Source organism: Lampris incognitus, chromosome 9 (genome assembly GCF_029633865.1).
Source record: "Lampris incognitus isolate fLamInc1 chromosome 9, fLamInc1.hap2, whole genome shotgun sequence".
Classification (NCBI taxonomy): Eukaryota; Metazoa; Chordata; class Actinopteri; order Lampriformes; family Lampridae; genus Lampris; species Lampris incognitus.
Window position 1 is genome coordinate 21814010 of NC_079219.1, and position 18331 is coordinate 21832340.

An 18331-nucleotide genomic window follows, 5' to 3' on the forward strand; every position below is an offset into this window, starting at 1 on the left:
CGTCACAGCTGTCCATGAACCCTCTTTTCCCAATTACCCAAACTAGCCTTTTCCAAACGTGGTTGGTGGCAGGGTCAGGTGGTGTAGGTACTGTTGGTGTTGAGATATTCATAGTAACTCTCCTGGTCTAATTTAAAGACTTGCTTCGGATTAACTGAGAACCAAAAGCACTTTGCCAATCCTTCTCAAAGTATGAATAAAAGCGCAAGCTTTGACGAAAACATTAAGGATGAAGATTCCTTTTTCTTTCAGCTGCAAAACACTGGGCAGATTTGAGGCGGCGCCTGAGCAACTCAACCTCTTGTTTAAACAAATCTGGCTCTCTCCCCTCTACTTTTCTCAGCATTGGCTCAGTTACAGGGCAGCCAGGTGGAGTAAGCAGGCTGCTGGCAAGCAAAGACTGGCTGTACCTGTGCTATATAGTAGTTACTGAAGTTACCATCTGCCACATAAGGGGCGGGCTGGTAGTAACAAGTAACATTGGCCACATTGGGTATTACGTTCTGCTCAGCCAGCACATGCACCGCCAGCATGGCTATCAGCCCCAGGGTCTGCCGTCTCTCGTGTCCCATCAGGCACACTGTGCTCTCGTTGACCACTCCGTGGAGGGTCATCAGGTAGTCGTACTTGCGGTCCTCCAGGCCCACAAAGTGGTTTTGAAGGTAGGACTCCAGCTTGCGCTGTTGCTCGCCTATGTCAGAGAAGTCAATAAAGAAGCGTGAACACATGTAGCGCTGCAGCGATTTCATCTCTGACTCGGAGGCTGCGCGGAAGCCCCGCACGAGCAAGTGACAGTACTTGAGCAGACCCCCACCGCGGATTTCCTCCGGGTTTCGAGTGCAGATGATCTTGTGACGCAGGTGGTCCAGGGCTTTGCTGAAGTCCCCGTACATACTCTCACCCATGATGGTGGGGTGGAAGGTCTCTGCCATGGGGTTCTCTGAGCACTCATAGAACAACAGCAGAGAGTCCAATTTGATCTGAAAAGAGTCCACGCTGAATTCAAACTGCCGCCGCAGAGAGTCGACAAACTTCAGTTCCACATTCTTCCCCCTGTTGTTGGAGAGTGAGATGAGGCTCCAGCGGTCGGAGTCATTGCACACCTTCACCATCTTCTGCACATAAGCCTCCTATAAGTGTGTGTATTTGTGAGAGAGAAACAGAGAGAAGATCAACATACAGACAGTGTGTGATAAGGATATAATCATGAAGACAGAAATGCTCACCCTGAGAGGGATGATGCACATTAATTAGAGATGACTAGACATAATATACCTGTAATTTCCATTTAATTGACACTACTCTGTGTAATACTTAAACATTTATTCTATTCTTTTGACCTCAATAATATAGGCCTTGGGGTATACTTACTCTGGGATAATGGATCTAAGTGAGTGAGGACAGGATCTTCTCTAAACTGGTTTAACATAATCCTCTTAACCTTAGAAAACCAACATTTTACTATCACTAAAGTAATCCAAGCGCATATCACGCCGTGTGAAATAAGTGAACCTGCGCAATTATGAGACCAAATCAAGTCTACATAAAAAACAAAAAACAAAAACACAAAACAAAAACACCAAAAACAAAACAAGCAAATCACTCAAGTTGTCAAGGATGAATGTACCTTTAACGTTAACGGGGTTATTTTCTCTTTATTCACACAGTCGGGTAAGAAATCCAGGAGACAGTCCAAAACGATGTCCTTCACAGTCTGAAAATCGCTTTCACCTTTCATGTCAGCGCAGAAGATGAGGTCGAGGTCCTTGTAGCCCAGTCCGCTGTCCTCGTGCAGGATGTGGCTGGCCGCCGAGCCGTTTAACCGCACGTCCCGGACGTGGATGCGCTTCTCCTCCATCCGACTTCGCACCACTTTAACGATCTGCCGGGGCTTCATCTCCAGGGTGGGGAAGTTGCCCCGGCCGTGGATGGGGATGGTCTCCGTCAGGATGGCGTCCAGACGCTGCACTTGCTCCCAGTTCAGGACGCAGACATTGCTGCCTTCGCTGTCCGACACAGAGCTGGCAGCGGAGCTGCTGTCCTCCTCGGACATTGTTTAGTGTTGGGGGGGGGGTCGGGGGTAAGGGGGAAGAAGAAGAAGAAGAAGAAGAAGAAGAAGAAGTCGATAGCAGTCGAGAAAATGAGGGGGGGGGGGGAGAGAGGTTTAATCGAGTAGTAAATTAATCGACGGCGTTAAGGGATTGAATGCGGCGCCTTCACGCGCAGATTCACTAAAAAAAGGTGACGGCGATTTCACCCACATGAGTGTCCATCGCTTGAATTGAGTGAGGCGAAGTTGTCAAACGAAAACGGAATGAAACGAAGCAGCAACAAAAAAAAATTGCAAAAAAATATAAAATAAAATAGGACAGCTGTAGTCGTGCGATATTCTTGCTGAAAAGTTGAAAATCCAGCGGGTCAAGTTGGATCGATGGACAAAAAGAGAGAAAGAGAGGGAGAGGGAGAGAGAGAGAGAGAGAGAGAGAGAGAGAGAGAGAGAGAGAGAGAGAGAGAGAGAGAAAGAGAGCCGACGATTAACCGGACCCTAAAACTTCCTGCTCTGTCTTCTGTCCTTTTTAAAACGCGTGAAACATTTCCAGTGTGCGCCGCGGTCAGTGTGTCCGTGCGGTGCACATCCCAGTCTCTGAAGGTCGTTTCGTGATCCGGGGGGTTTGCTTTTCCGGCTGTGACTCCGTCCGTCGCCCAAAGGCACGCCTATGATTTGATGAAAACTGCATGAATAAGCGACTCAAGTCGCACTTGGCGCGTCCACCCAGCGATCAACCCCCACATGGACCTTGTGGATTTTTAGCGCACGGCTCCAACTTTTTTTTTTTTCCATTTCTTCACCGTCACCGAAAATATAAGCCGGTTTAATGGTGACTTCTATGTGCTCAGGAAATACGACTTGTTTGCCCTGGTCTATTTATTTTTAAAACGCTGCCGTCGGTTCGGCGGTATTTAACCGTTACCTGCCCGCTGGCCCGACGCTGCCCTACCTCTGCAAGACGCAGATCTGTCAGCCCCGTCAGCCGCGCCTCACCCCGCCCACCCCGTCTTATCTGTCTGCGCGGCACCTAAGAGAGAGGAAATGTCGAGGTCGGTTGCACGCGAATGCAAAAATTTATTTTTTTTGCGATAGTGACAAAAGATACTTTGAGACTATCCCGGGAGCGCATTGATTTGGTAAGGCTGGAAATATACCCCAACACCTCCATAAACTTCACATTTCAACGGGAGCTGATCTACGCGCAGCCCCGAACGCTGCAATGTCGCCCTCTGTCGGAGGATTGGGAAAGGGTTGGGCTTTGACCAGTGATTCAGTGGGCTTTGTTAGTCACAGTGAAGTGCTATGATACGCATCAACAATGGTATATTTGTCAAATACGCCCCACACAAGGCACGGTGGCCCAGTGGTTAGCCCTGTTGCCTCACAGCAAGAAGATCCTGGGTTCGAACCCCAGGCCGTCCCAGGTCCTTTCTGTGTGGAGTTTGCACATTCTCTCTGTGCGTGGGTTTCGTCCGCTACTCCGGTTTCCTCCCACCATCAAGAAGTCATACATGTTAGGGTTAATACTCCTGTCTGTGTCCCTGAGCAAGGCAATGGAAAGAAGAAGTGGAGTTGGTCCCCGGGCGCTGCAGCTGCCCACTGCTCCTATACAATAGCATGGGTTAAATGCTGAGGACAAACTCACTGTAAGAATACAATTCGTTGTAAGAATACAATGACAAAAAGTGGCTTTCTTTCTTTTTTCTAAATTTGTACAAAGAAAGGGGAATAAGCTGTGTTTACAAAGTACAGAAATATTTTCTCTTTAATCTCATAATCTTGTTACCCCCAGACCCCTAAACCTTTAAAATCAGGGTCTCTATCTGCTCACTGATAGGCTGTGCTAATCCAACAAAGCCACCACTTCATTGGCTAAATGCTTGGTACGTTGGCTTTCTTCCGATAAAATGTGTGTGAAGTTGTATATGCACATATACACTCACCGGCCACTTTATTAGGCACACCTGTCCAACTGCTCGTTAACGCAAATTTCTAATCAGCTAATCACATGGCAGCAACTCAATGCATTTAGGCATGTAGACATGGTCAAGACGATCTGCTGCAGTTCAAACCGAGCATCAGAATGGGGTAGAAAGGTGATTTAAGTGACTTTGAACGTGGCATGGTTGTTGGTGCCAGACGGGCTGGTCTGAGTATTTCAGAAACTGCTGATCTACTGGGATTTTCACGCACAACCATCTCTAGGGTTTACAGAGAATGGTCTGAAAAAGAGAAAATATCCAGTGAGCGGCAGTTCTGTGGGCGAACATGCCTTGTTGATGCCAGAGGTCAGAGGAGAATGGCCAGACTGGTTCGAGCTGATAGAAAGGCAACAGTAACTCAAATAACCACTCATTACAACCGAGGTATGAAGAAGAGCATCTCTGAACGCACAACACGTCGACCCTTGAGGCAGATGGGCTACAGCAGCAGAAGACCACACCGGGTGCCACTCCTGTCAGCTAAGAACAGGAAACTGAGGCTACAGTTCGCACAGGCTCACCAAAATTGGACAATAGAAGATTGGAAAAACGTTGCCTGGTCTGATGAGTCTCGATTTCTGCTGCGACATCCGGATGGTAGGGTCAGAATTTGGCGTCAACAACATGAAAGCATGGATCCATCCTGCCTTGTATCAACGGTTCAGGCTGGTGGTGGTAGTGTAATGGTGTGGGGGATATTTTCTTGGCACACTTTGGGCCCCTTAGTACCAACTGAGCATCGTGTCAACGCCACAGCCTACCTGAGTATTGTTGCTGACCATGTCCATCCCTTTATGACCACAGTGTTCCCATCTTCTGATGGCTACTTCCAGCAGGATAACGCGCCATGTCATAAAGCTCGAATCATCTCAGACTGGTTTCTTGAACATGACAATGAGTTCACTGTACTCAAATGGCCTCCACAGTCACCAGATCTCAATCCAATAGAGCACCCTTGGGATGTGGTGGACCGGGAGATTCGCATCATGGATGTGCAGCCGACAAATCTGCAGCAACTGCGTGATGCTATCATGTCAATATGGACCAAACTCTCTGAGGAATGTTTCCAGTACCTTGTTGAATCTATGCCACGAAGGATTAAGGCAGTTCTGAAGGCAAAAGGGAGTCCAACCCGGTACTAGCAAAGGTATACCTAATAAAGTGGCCAGTGAGTGTACACAGGTATAATATCCACTATTGAAATGAAAACTTTGAATAGATACAGACTTAGATATTTGGTCAGAGGAGCACAGGCAGTGGGACGAATGTGCACACCATACAGCATCGCAAGCGAGGAAAGCTGATATCCAGACAAAGCATTTATCACAGCAGTGGGGAAAGATAAAATGATACAGTTGCAGGTCATTGGAAAAGTCTGGTTTGGTGTTGAGATGCTTTTAAGTTTCTGTTCAAGAATATTAGGTCGTTGCATTTAAGGAGGAAACTGAAGCAAAAACAAGGGCACAGAATATGCTGCTGTAAACCAGTAAACCGACTGTGAGAAAAGAGTGGGTTAAAAATGGAACGGATTCTTTGCATCTTCTTGAAAAGACAAGTCTCGGCAGCTTAAACGAAGGGGCAGAGTTGAGGATTACATAGATTCAGTTTCACACCTCAGACCACTGAGAACGAGATGGCCTTAGTCTACCTTCCCGAACACTGGCCACTGAGACGTTTCCGAGTGCTATGAGCGGTCAAGGGTTAGGTGAAAGCGGAAACCCACAGCCAGGAGGTCAGGGAAGAGTTGCACTCATGTCAGGATGGTGCAGCTGTCACAGAGGATCCTTTAGGTAACATAAAGATCTGCGTCACTGCAGCCACCGAGCTCTGTAAACCCAGATTATCCCATTTCCTCTATGACCAAGTCTTAGCTTTAGCGCCTAGGCTGGAGCTCTGCCCACGCACAGTCACATTCCCTCTGCAGGGGAGCCCGGCGGCAAATTCATACAGTTCAGTTATTTATTTACAGCAGTTCTTGATGCTTTTGGCATCAAGGTTAAAAAAATAAAAAATATTGTTGATGTCCAAAACTATACTTCAAACTAACAAACAGGCACTACATATATTGATTATATTTGCAATGTCCCATATGGTGGATTTTCATGTTATCTTTTCTAAAGATTTATTTCATTTCATGCTTTTGAAGGTGCTGAAGGCATATTTCTAGTTAAAGCTGGCTCTTCATCAGTTCAGGTTGATCACAAGTCTCTGAAATAGAATCCCACATCTGGAAATGTATGTGGAACTATTAGGCCGCTTAAATGGACTGGGAGTGGCTCTGTCAATGTGTTTGCCAGGTGCAGACTGGAGGTAGCTATGGATTTAGCTTAGTTCCTCAGCAATGCACTGTGAGCCAGCCATCCTCTGCGCTAAATCACAGAGGGATTCAAAGACACTGGAGCTTTGCAGAGGAGCTAAAACATTATGACCATCTGCCTAATGTGCTATTGGTCCTTCATGTGCCGCCAAAACAGTACCGGCCCACCGAGGCATGGACTCTACAAGACCCCTGAAGGTGTCCTGTGGTATCTGGCACCAAAACATTAGCAGCAGATCCTTCAGGTCCTGTAAGTTGTGAGGTAGCGCCGCCGTGGATTGGACTTGTCGGTCCAGCACATTCCACAGATGCTCAATCGGCTTCAGATCTGGAGAATTTGGAGGCCATGGCAACACCTTGAACACTTTGAGGAACATCGTGTTCCTCAAACCATTCCCGAACAATGTGTGCAGTGTGGCAGGCCACATTATCCTGCTGAAAGATGCTACTGCCATCAGGGAATGCCATTGCCATGAAGGGGTGTACCTGATCTGCATCAATGTTTAGGTAGGTGGCACGTATCAAAGTAACATCCACATGAATGCCAGTACCCAGGATTTCCCAGCAGAATATTGCCCAGAGAATCACACGCCCTCCACTGGCTTGTCGTCTTCCCACAGTGCATGCTGGTATCATCTTCCCCAGGTAAATGGTGCACACATGCATGGTCATCCACGTGATCTAAAAGAAAACGGGACTCATCGGACCAGGCGACGATCTTCCAGAATCACAGTCAGAATCAGCATGAACTTTAATGGCCAAATGTACATATGCATACGAGGAATTTGACTCCGGTTTATAGCAGCTTCCAGTACTCATATATATCACTCACAAAATAAATAAATGTGTGTGTGTGTGTGTGTGTCAGCCCTGTGATGGCCTAGCGGCCTTTCCGGGGTGTCTCCCCGCCTGCCACCCAATGACTGCTGGGATAGGCTCCAGCATCCCCGTGATCCTGAGAGCAGGATAAGCGGTTTGGATAATGAATGGAATGGATGGATACATATATATATATATATATGTGTATATATATATGTGTGTGTGTATATATATATATATATATATATATATATATATGTGTGTGTGTGTGTGTGTGTGTGTGTATATATATATATATACTATATCAGTGGAAAATAAATAGAATACTGGCGGTAGTTATGTATGCACAACAAGGTATGTCACAACTATACAATTTTATGGTTGAATGATTTATAACTTATTATACTTATATATTATATTATATACTAAAATATATACTATATTTTTACCTATTACATATTGTATAATTGTAGACTATTATATACTTGTTATAATTATAACAACAATAATTTATAACCAGTATACAGCAGTTGCATGTGTATTTACAATTGTACATTTGTATAGCACATCTGATTTAAAAAAGAGGAAGTGTAGATATGTAAGGGAGACATCTTGACCAGAGGAGGCTATTTACAAACTGTTATATTTACATAATAAGTGTTTGTTCTTGCACCATGCTGTTAAGTGTTCATGAGAGAGATGGCCTGTGGGAAAAAACTGGTCTTGTGTCTGGTGGTTTTGATGTACATTGTTCTGCAGCGCTTGCCAGAGGGTAGGAGCTCAAACAGATGGTGTCCTGGGTGTGAGGGGTCTGTGCTGATACTGCCCGCCTTTTTCCGGGTTCTAGAGGTGTACAAGTCCTGCACAGTGGGCAGGGGGGAGCCAATGTGTTTTTCAGCTGTCCTTACTGTTCACTGCAATCTGTTCCTATCCTGTTTTATTGCTGCTCCAAACCAGACCGTGATGGATGTGCATAAGACAGATTCAATGTCTCTGGTGCAGATCTGGCTCAACAGCTCCTGTGGCAGACCAAATTTCCTCAATTGCTGCAGGAAGAACATCCTCTTCTGGGCCTTTTTGAGGATGGAGTTGATGTTGGTCTCCCACTTCAGGTCTTGAAATGGTAGTTCTCAGAAATTTGGAGGTCTCCATGGTCAACACAGAGCTGTTGGATATTGTGAGAGAGAGCAGTGCTGAGGGCTGTCTCCTAAAGTCCACTGTCATCTCCAGTCTTGAGCATATTCAGCTCCAAGTTGTTCTGACTGCAACAGAGCATCAGCTGATCAACCCCCCGCCGATATGCAGACTTGTCGCCATCCTGGATGAGTCCGATGGCTGTAGTGTCATCTGCAAACTGCAGGAGTATAACCATTGGGTCCTTGGAGGTGCAGTCATTGGTGTAGAGGGAGAAGAGCAGTGGGAAGAGGACACATCCCTGGGGAGCACCAATGCTGGTTGACTGTATACCAGAAGTGACTTCCCCCAGCCTCGCCTGCTGTTTCCTGCCTGTCAGGAAGCTAGTGATCCACTGACAGATGGCAGGGGATACAGTGAGCTGGGAGAGATTGGAGGAGAGGATTTCTGGAATGATGGTGTTGAACACCGAGTTGAGGTCCACACACAGGGTCCTTGCATATGTCACTGGGCAGTCAAGGTGTTGCAGGATGTAACGCAGCCCCATGTTGACTGCACTAACATTCCACTGCTCCAAAGTGCCCATTGTATGTGCTTTTGACAGTGGATGGGTCATCATGGGCACTCTGACTGGTCTGCGGCTATACAGCCCCATATGCAGCTGGGTGCGATGCATCGTGTTGTGACACCTCTTTATCATAGCCAGCACTAACTTTTTCAGCAATTCGAGTTACACTTCGTGCAACTGAGGGAGGAATGTGCCATGTGACATATTAACATCATTAAAATGTTCTATGACTTGTGTCAGAGTAGACCTTCTGTCAATCCGGACCAGACGGGATAGCCTTCATTGCCCTTGCACATCGACGAGCTTTGGGCGCCCAACATCCTGTCGCTGGTTTGTAGTTTGTCCCTCCTCGGACCACTGTTAGTAGGTACCCACCACTGCTGACTGGGAGCACCCCACAAGCCTTGCCGTTTAAGAGATGCTCTGACTCAGTCGTCTGGCCCTTGTCAAAGTCGCTCAGGTACTCCTGCCCAGTTCTCCTGCATCCAACACGTTGACTCTGAAAACTGATTGTTCGCTTATCATCTAATTTACCCAGACCTTGACATGTGCCCTTGTTTGGAGACGATCGTTATTTGGTTCACCGGTGAATGGTCATAATGTTTTGGCTCATGTGTTTAATCATCCCCCACTGATGAGCTGTTATGGGGTAACTCTACTACGCAGCTCATTACCTAATGACGGATGGATGATTTAGTGGCTTGTGGTTATTGGGTGTCATCAGTGAGATTATTTTGTCATACTCTTTATGTGGGAGCGGAAATTGTTGAAAAATACTACACAGCTGTCCCTCTGGTGCCGTGGGTGGCGTCAAATTCATAACTGTCAGTCAGTATCCATTACCCACATAAAATACAGAATGTAAAAAAAATAAAACATCAGTGGCCTTAACAAAAGCTTTAGAGCATTCCCTCTCGCTTAAGAGATTGGACAGCTCAAGTCTATAGGGAAACAGCTTCTTGTTACCTTGTCCTCATAATCCATCTTTTACAATCGCACACTAAGCTTGCCTTTGGGCTTTACGAAAGAGATTCTGGATAGTATAGCACAATAAACTGAAAAGAGTGGGCGGCGTTCTTCGTCAGCGCCAGTTAGTTGAGGATAAAGAGGTGGATTTAAAAGCCAGAAAGAGAAACATCCCTACAGACTGTTTTTGACTTATCTTCAGGTTAGGACTGTTAGGACGGATGGATAATCAATTTTTTCCTCACAGTTTTTGATCGGTTTGTGGTTTGAACATTCTCCATCCAAGAAAAACACCGACGTTCATTTCCATCAGGAGCGAAACATCACGGCTAATTTCTCTCATGGCAGCAAGCATAGATCCACACAGTGAGCTAGCTAATGTGCCCGCATGGAGACAAGGCACTGAAAACACAATCAGGCTGTGATGCTCTCATAGGGCTAAGTAATCATCTCTAAATTCAAATTATGCCTCCATCGCTCCGAGCCCCCTGTTGTATTACCCTGGGGAGACGTTGGGGTCTTAGGTCCTCCTGCGCCATGATTAGAATTTCTATTTCATCAGAAACGATCCAGCAACGCCTGACCTTTCTCTGTGGGCTTCACTTTAGTTGAGGGGATGGAGGGGGTATTTCAGCTCCAATCTAAAATGAATGAGTAGCAGAGCAACCGCAAACGCTGCCGTCACTCTAAATAATATTGTGGTAAAACCCTATTTTGATGAGAAAAAAAAAACAATTTGAAAATGGAAATGGAGATGTAATTTTCACTCCATTTATTGGCTTGCTTTCACTACGCAGGGCGAGGGATGGGTACAAAAACTCCTGTTAAATGTCTAAGCTTGTCATTTTCCTGACGGCAGCGTGATTTTGTGAAATAAATAAAGTGAAGTATCAAGATGACGCATTCAACGTGGGGCTGGATGGAACGCTGATAGCTGGGCTGGATCACTGCCTGTTATACCAGCGGCCTCATAAATTCTCAGTGTATTTCAGCTGTAAGATTGCCTGAGGAATCTAATGTGAATTTTTCAGGAGTCAGATAATTGTTGACGCTTGCTTGAGAAATTTGAACAATGACATAACTTGAAAATAAAGAACACATCACTGTCATCCCTCCTCGTCCTCCTTCACTTTCCAACTCCTCCATCAACCTCCTCGGCTCATCCTTAGCCGCTCCCGCTCTCTCCACAGAGATAACTGGATTTCCAGGTGTGTCACATTAGTCCCACTGCTTACGCCAAAGTTAGTTTTGGTCGTGGATCAAAAGCACAAGGAGAAAATGGGATTTCCAGGCCACCGGTGACAAAAAACAGCAGAACTACTCCACCGTTAAAGCCCACGTAATGTGGGGTCACACAGGGTCACTTACAGCAGAAGAAAGCAGCAGCGCAAACCTGGACTTCAAAAGGGAATCATTCATTTTCTCTTTTTTCTCCCCCGCCACATCTTTTCCATACAAAGGATGCGCTGTGTGTTCGTCTGTGTATATATGTGGTGTGACCGCCTCTGAAATGTTTTGGCAGGTCAACGCTGAAGGTTACAGTGATGGTCCTGTTTCATATGGAGACAGAGGGGGCCCGTCTCAAGGCTCTGGGCTTGCTCAGCTGCCTTAAAATGGTGCTTTTGTAATCTGTCTGACAGCTTGAGTATCCAGTGACACTGAAGAAGAGAAATGCCACTGAACCATTTTTGGGAATAATAGTTGCTGCAGACCTTCAGTCGACTCACTGCCATGTGTGCTGTGTCCCTTACAAACTGCCACTCAATACACCTCGGTGGCATCCCTGCCTTCTCCTCGTCTGTACGCCGAACCCGCTCAGCACAACTCTCTGGCAGTCATCCACATGCATTTAGCCTCACCATGACATAAAAGTCATCTTTTAATCCAAATCAGTGCAAATTAATGACAGTTCAGTTTATATGGACATGTTTTTGTCAATGCCTGTTTTTTGAATAAATATAAGTTGCTTTAAAAAAAAAGTGTGTCTCAGTCCACCAACATACCTTAGCAGCCTTTCAGGTTGGAGTCATGAAACAAGCCATAGACTGATTAATGGGCCCAGGGAATGCATATGATTCCACCACCCTATCCTGATTGATTTGAATTGCTAACCACAACTTTAATAAAGTGCAGCGACTACTACAACTGCAGATAATAATGTTAATGGGCTTGAAAGTACACTCAGTGGCAACCTCCACATTAACTACCATGTTGAAGACAAAATGAATATTCAGACATAGACTGCAGCCGATCGTCGTTTGAAAACAATTAAGGATGCACTGATATCGCTTTTTCAATGCCGATGCCGATACCAATACTGATTCCAAGTATGAATCTTTTTTCTTTTCCCCCTTTTTCTCCCCAATTGTACCTGGCCAATTACCCCGCTCCTCCGAGCCATCCCGGTTGCTACTCCACCCCCTCTTCCGATCTGGGGAGGGCTGCAGACTACTACATGCCTCCTCCAACACATGTGGAGTCACCAGTGGCTTCTTTTCACCTGACAGTGAGGAGTTTCTCCAGGGGGACATAGCGCCTGGGAGGATCACGCTAGTCCCCCCTCCCCCTCCCCCTGAACAAGTGCCCCGACCAGGACACATACCCACACCCAGCTTCCTACCTGCAGACATGGCCAATTGTGTTTGTAGGGACACCTGACCAAGCCGGAGGTAACAAGGGGATTCAAACTGGCGATCCCCGTGCTGGTAGGCAACGGAATAGACCACCACGCTACCCGGATGCCCCCCAAGTATGAATCTTAGTATCATACCGAGTACTGATCTGATCCATTGTGTCTGCTGAACTGCACAGACTTAATGGAAAACTTAATGGAAATGCATTTAAAAACAATCAGTCGAGGATGGCATAGAAATTATCCACCTATTTTCCTTGCAGGACATTAAAATTTCAGACTGGAAGAATATAAAAGATATGGATGGCTCTGCATGATAGTACAACATTGCAAGAATTAAAAGAAAATTGTCATCCTTGAGTTTGTAACCTCTTTTCTTCAAAGACAGTTTTCAATAATCAGTTCTATTTACTCAGCAGCCACGTGATCAAATACTTGCGAGGGGGTTTGGCTCCTATAGCCTGTGAAATAGATGGCACTAAGTCAAGCCAACGTCACCTGACAGCAGCTAAGACAGCAGCAAGGAGGGCACGTTCAGAAAGTAAATCCCTTCCTAAGGACCCAATGGTCTTCTGTGTGAGGCAGCCAGCCAAGTGACGGTTGTGTTGTAGTCGGTAATCCTGGGCTAACTGGCTCCATGTCCACCAAATGGGATTGAGAGCCCTGGTCGATGTTCGACCCCTTGCCGTCTGTGACTGTGGAGTTAAACTTAGCAGCCGGAAGGGGCATTGTACAGCAGGAGTGATTGTAGGCCTAAGAAGTGTATGAATAACACTGAACTAAGGAGCTATAGTCTGCTATTCAGGACTTCTTTAAATGCTTTCTCTGAGAATACAAGTGACAGGTTTGTGAAAAGGTGAATTGCAAATGGCGGCGCAAGCTTACATTTGCAACGGCCTCACCCAGTACCGGTGTGGGAAGATGGCGATGTGAACTTACGTTTGCGGTGGCCTCATCCAGTATTTTCTATGCAGTGTCTTTGTCTACATCTGCATCTAAGTTGTCTTCGTTTGGTGGCTGGGAGAGCTGGCGCTGGATCGGCTGGGAGAACTTGGTCTGCTGCGTCCAGTAGGCCCAAGGACCACGACCCTGCCCGGAGCTATGCCTGAAGGGGAAGCACTGAGGGCAGTCTGACAGGACGCGGAAACAGGGCAGGCTAAGCTAACTACTAGCCCATGCAGACCAGCACTTCTGACAGTCATCCTGGCTGGCGTTCGCTCTCTTGAACAATGGAAAAAAAAAATTTTTGGTTTGTGTTTTTGTAGTTTTTTTTGTCTTTTTTGTAGTTTGGATGTTTTTGTCTTTGTGTTGCACTGCTGTGGGAAATGATATTTCGTAAATGTTCCCGATTCCTGAAAAGAAAAAACAAAAACAAAGTATGGCAACAATGAAGTTTGGTTGCAAGAACAACTTTTGATATGTGCAGACTTCCAGCATAGACGTTCTGTAACTGCGCTGCTGGGAAGATGTGGCGCAAACCATTTCTGTTGTAATCATTACTATTATTGTTTATGTCTATTATCATTAACTTCCTCTTTGGTTAATTTATTTTCTTGGTAGGGGCCTCAAGTTGTGACTGTTTTCTCAGTGTTCCAGCGAGACTGTGATAAGAAACAAACAATATCCTGTGAAGAAAAAACACACAAACGGAAAACACTTAAACAGTGATCGCCTGATCTTTAACCAACCTGCAAAGCTGGAACTTGTAATTCAGCTGTAAGAAGTTAGTTAAACTATTCCTTACCTTGCGGTAATTTTATATCTATACCTTAATGGAAACCTTGTGCTGAACCCGAGTCCTTAAACAAGATTAAAATGTGATTCTTTTTAATGGATTTCAGATTTGGAATTGAATTTTGTAATGAACATATTTCAGCCCAGCCTTATCACTGATTAGTCTACAGCAGGCTATCGCTTTTCACACAGGGGGCTTTCACAGTTCCTCGACAACATATTTACCCAAAAACTCAATTTTATAACAGCGGTCGTGGAACAACCCTTACAGGGAAAGAAATGACTCTCCTCAGCAATGGAAAAATACCCTTTTAACTTTTGGATTTAACTTCAATAAATGCGTAATTTCCCATGTTACAGCTGGAAAAATTAGTTCCTGAATAGTTATAAGCAGGCGTAAGCAAACACAGGAGGCGAGTTACTTTGGTCAAGGTAAAAGAGGACGTCCCAAGGTGTAAAACTCAGATCTGAGCACAGCCATAAACTGAGAAGACCTTGGGGCACTGACTTAGTATCAGCATCGAAATATTTGACCATGATGAATGATTTTGACGAAGGAACCTGAATAACGGTCAAACCAAACCCAATCAGGCAGTATCCAGCCGGAGTGGGACGGGAATGCGAAAAGTATTTCGCGGAGCTCCTTTTCTCCATAAACAAATTAATCCTGAGGTAGCCACACTGTCTGGAGGACGGCCCTTTGTATGACTTTCCCATCTGCTTAGCAGGAAAGGCTGATGTCCAGGTATCCTGCACTGTCCCTAAACAGGAAGACTGGGCCTTCTTTAAATGTGCCTTGCTATACTGACACACGCATAACTTCGTCTCAGAGCGAAAGTATGTACCCAGCTGCCAACCTGTTCCTTTTTTTTCCCAACCTTTAGAATAAATGTTGGAATTTTTTTTTTTTACATTTTGTGCTCAAAGCAGAAATTGAAGGACCACTTATTCATGCATGTGCAGCTTGTACGTCAAATTTAAAAACATGTTAATTCAGTTTTTGTCCTACGATCGAACGTCATTTCGGTTCAGTGTGACCTTCCATAAAGAGGCAGACTACGCACAGGCTTTGATTCATTGGTCACCTCTACTCTGACTAATAGATCCTAATGGGGAATTAATACTTCCCCGAGGAGGTCGCTCTCTCTGACTCCTGATATGATGCTCTACCTGTAATTACAGCCAATAAAACTCCTAAATCACCACTCTTCGTTTAGAGCAAGGTCAATGCAGTTAACCAGAGGCTAAGACTCAATAATGAACGGCTGTTCATGCAGGGCAGATAAGCGTCAGGAAATGGTGATGAAATGCTTCCTTTAATAGATGCAATGTCTGAGAGCCGCACTTTCCCTCAGTAACAGGCTGAGTTTCTGCAATCGCGGTGTGATAAAATATGAAAGATAATAAACCAGCAAAATTGAATGGGAGAATTAAAATTGTCTATCCTCTTTCCCATCAACTGATTAATCTGAAAACAAGTCAGTAATCAAATTTGAAATACAGATAGGACAGGGTCATTGCACTGGTGAGTCCTTTAATTGCACGCCATTTTACCATCACATCCCCAATATCACATACACTCAGAGACCAGTAGAGGGACATTTAACCTGGACCAAATCTCCAACACAAAGCCAAGAAATGGTATACAGAAAAGAAAGCTGAACAATAAAGGAGCAAATTGTTGGTCAGAAAAGAAAAAAAAAGTTTAAGGGCTGTGTGGGAAAAAAAACATTTAAGGACTCTGTGTGTGTGTGTGTGTGTGTGTCCTTCGCCGTGGATTGTCATCTTGTCATGGTGGAGAAACTTGCGTGGTCCTGAGATCCCGAGAGCAATGCTGTCTGGAGCTATACTCCTGGTAGGGTCACCCATGGCGGTAAGGTCAAGGAGGAGGTGCCTGACAAACAGCAATGTAACCAAGACCTCAATGGTGGAACAGGTGGCGGATGATGGCTGACTTTAGGGGAGCAACAAAATGGCTGGGAAGGAGGATGAAGACTGCAGTAGAAATGGGCCCCCAGTTGTCTTTGATTCCATGCCACTGGATCCTGACCCAGATCTGTCAAGGACCGTGTCGTGGCTGTCTGTGCACCAGTCTCCCCACGTTAAACAAAGTCATGCACTGGCATCCTCCATAAAGGGAATCCACCCTAACATCCCGGATTAAGTCCTATGGCGACCGGCAAGTGGCGACAGGGGCAGGATTGTGAGATCTGGAACCCTCTAGTCATGAGCCAGCACATCAAGCTAGATTCAGTCACTGGGCTCTTGGAACGAGGTAGAAAGAGCAGTTCGGTAGCGGTACCCACAACTGAGCAGCCCTCTTTAGGATCCACTCTGCTCACCCCACATGGGGAAGGGGCTAGAAAAGGTGCCCTAAAAATAGCCCGCCTCAAACCTCCTGACTGGATTACCACATCCAGAGGGATCACCACATGCAGTCAAAAACACCACCCTGCTGTATGGAGCAGAGTCATGGACCACCTACAGCAGGCACCTGAGAGCCCTGGAAAATTACCACCAAAGATCCTTACGAAAGATCCTGAGGATCAGCTGGAAGGTCAGACACACCAACATCAGCATTCTGGAAGAAGCTAACATGACTAGCATCACCACCACAATAATGCAGCACCAACTCCGATGGACAGGCCATGTCATCCACATGTCCAACACACGTCTCCCCAAACAGATCCTGTACTTCCAGCTGAAGGAAGGTCAGCGAGCTCCCGTGGGGCAAAAGAAACATTTCAAGGAAAATATCAAGACCAGTCTGAAGAAATTCAACATCAACTCAAGAAACTGGGCACACATTGCACTGGATAGGCGCTCCTGGAAAAATCAGTGCAGGAAAGAGCTGCACATCATGAAATGGAACTCCACTGTGCTGCAGAGAAAAAGCAACACCACCGCAGAGAAAAAGGCTCAACCACCACCACTTTCCCCTGTCCACAATACACTAAAGTATGTGGATCGCGAATCGGCCTCTACAGCCATCTGAAGACCCGCAAGTAGACAACCCGACGGAGAGGACAGTCATACTTGCTTCCGAGTGACCGCCGATGATGATGTTGTTGGTGTGTGTGTGTGTGTGTGTGTGTGTGTGTGTGTGTGTGTGTGTGCGATCTTTGAAAACTTAAATAAACCCAGCATCCACAACAAATTGCAGGTAGAACCTTGATACAGGGTAGAAAGCAAATTCCATTAAATTAAACCCTTCAAGCATAAGCTGGCACTACCATTCATTTGCATCAGATAATATATTTGTAGCTTGAGAAAAATACATTTTCACAAGTCTTAAACATCTTGCCTAGAATACCCTCACCATGCAAACCAGCTGGAGTTATCAGGAAAAACACTGCAATCCAAGAGGGAGGGAAAAAAAAAGAAAACTTGGGGCATCTGGGTACCTCTCTGTTTAGCAAATCACCTCTTTTATTTGGTGATGGCCATATTTTTCAAGCACTTTTCACTCTGCCAGTTATACAATTGGCACTTTTACTTCTCTTACACACAAAGACAGAACTGCTACGATACACTCAATGGCCCTACTGGTATTGCAATTTGGACCCGATCTGCATTTACTATCACGTCTTTGGCAACTCAGTACTGCTAAACATCAAGTCTGCGGACAATACATTTTTGGAACCACCCTTTATTGTCACTTATCTGCAGAGTGAGGAACCTCCCCCTTCACAAATATGTATGAGTGATTCTTCATGCAAAATTAGGGCAAGTTAACCCTTGCTCACAGCTTTTCTTGCTTTCCATTAATGGGAACACATTCATTAGCCAATAATCCCCCAAACAAACAAAATAATGCAGCACAGGTGAGATAAGCCTATGATCTTCATCAGACCAAGCCCAATCTGGGATGGTTGAATCTGAGGCGCATCTTGACACTGATTAATGTTGCCAAATAACGTTCCATCTAATTTGCTATGGGTTGCTGGTATGGAGATGCTATATTTGTGCTCTCTGATAGATTTTTGTCATTTCAGAGGCAGTGTTAGTGTTTGTTCCACGTAGGAGTGGCAATGGGACCCCTGGACAACCTCTCCACCGCTATCAGCTCCTCAGGGTTGTCGTGTGCATTGTAATGGAATAACAGATCTTGGATAGCCCGCTCTTCAAT

At 45.6% G+C, this 18331-nt stretch overlaps 2 protein-coding genes across 3 annotated transcripts in view; both read right to left on the reverse strand.

Moving 5' to 3' along the window:
• Nucleotides 1-315: 315 nt before the first annotated feature.
• Nucleotides 316-2053, reverse strand: tent5aa (terminal nucleotidyltransferase 5Aa). Its single transcript, XM_056286697.1, has 2 exons — nucleotides 1628-2053; nucleotides 316-1130 (listed from the first exon to the last, which is right to left on the reverse strand). The coding sequence occupies exons 1-2, from the start codon at nucleotides 2051-2053 to the stop codon at nucleotides 351-353; spliced, it is 1206 nt and encodes a 401-aa protein (XP_056142672.1). The 3' UTR covers nucleotides 316-350.
• A 13672-nt stretch (nucleotides 2054-15725) lies between these two features.
• Nucleotides 15726-18331, reverse strand: part of ibtk (inhibitor of Bruton agammaglobulinemia tyrosine kinase) — a 42716-nt gene continuing 40110 nt past the window's right edge. For both annotated transcript variants that reach the window (XM_056285704.1, XM_056285706.1), the window contains exon 30: nucleotides 15726-18331. In XM_056285704.1, coding sequence (XP_056141679.1) covers nucleotides 18206-18331 — 126 coding nt within the window. In that variant the 3' untranslated portion in view covers nucleotides 15726-18205.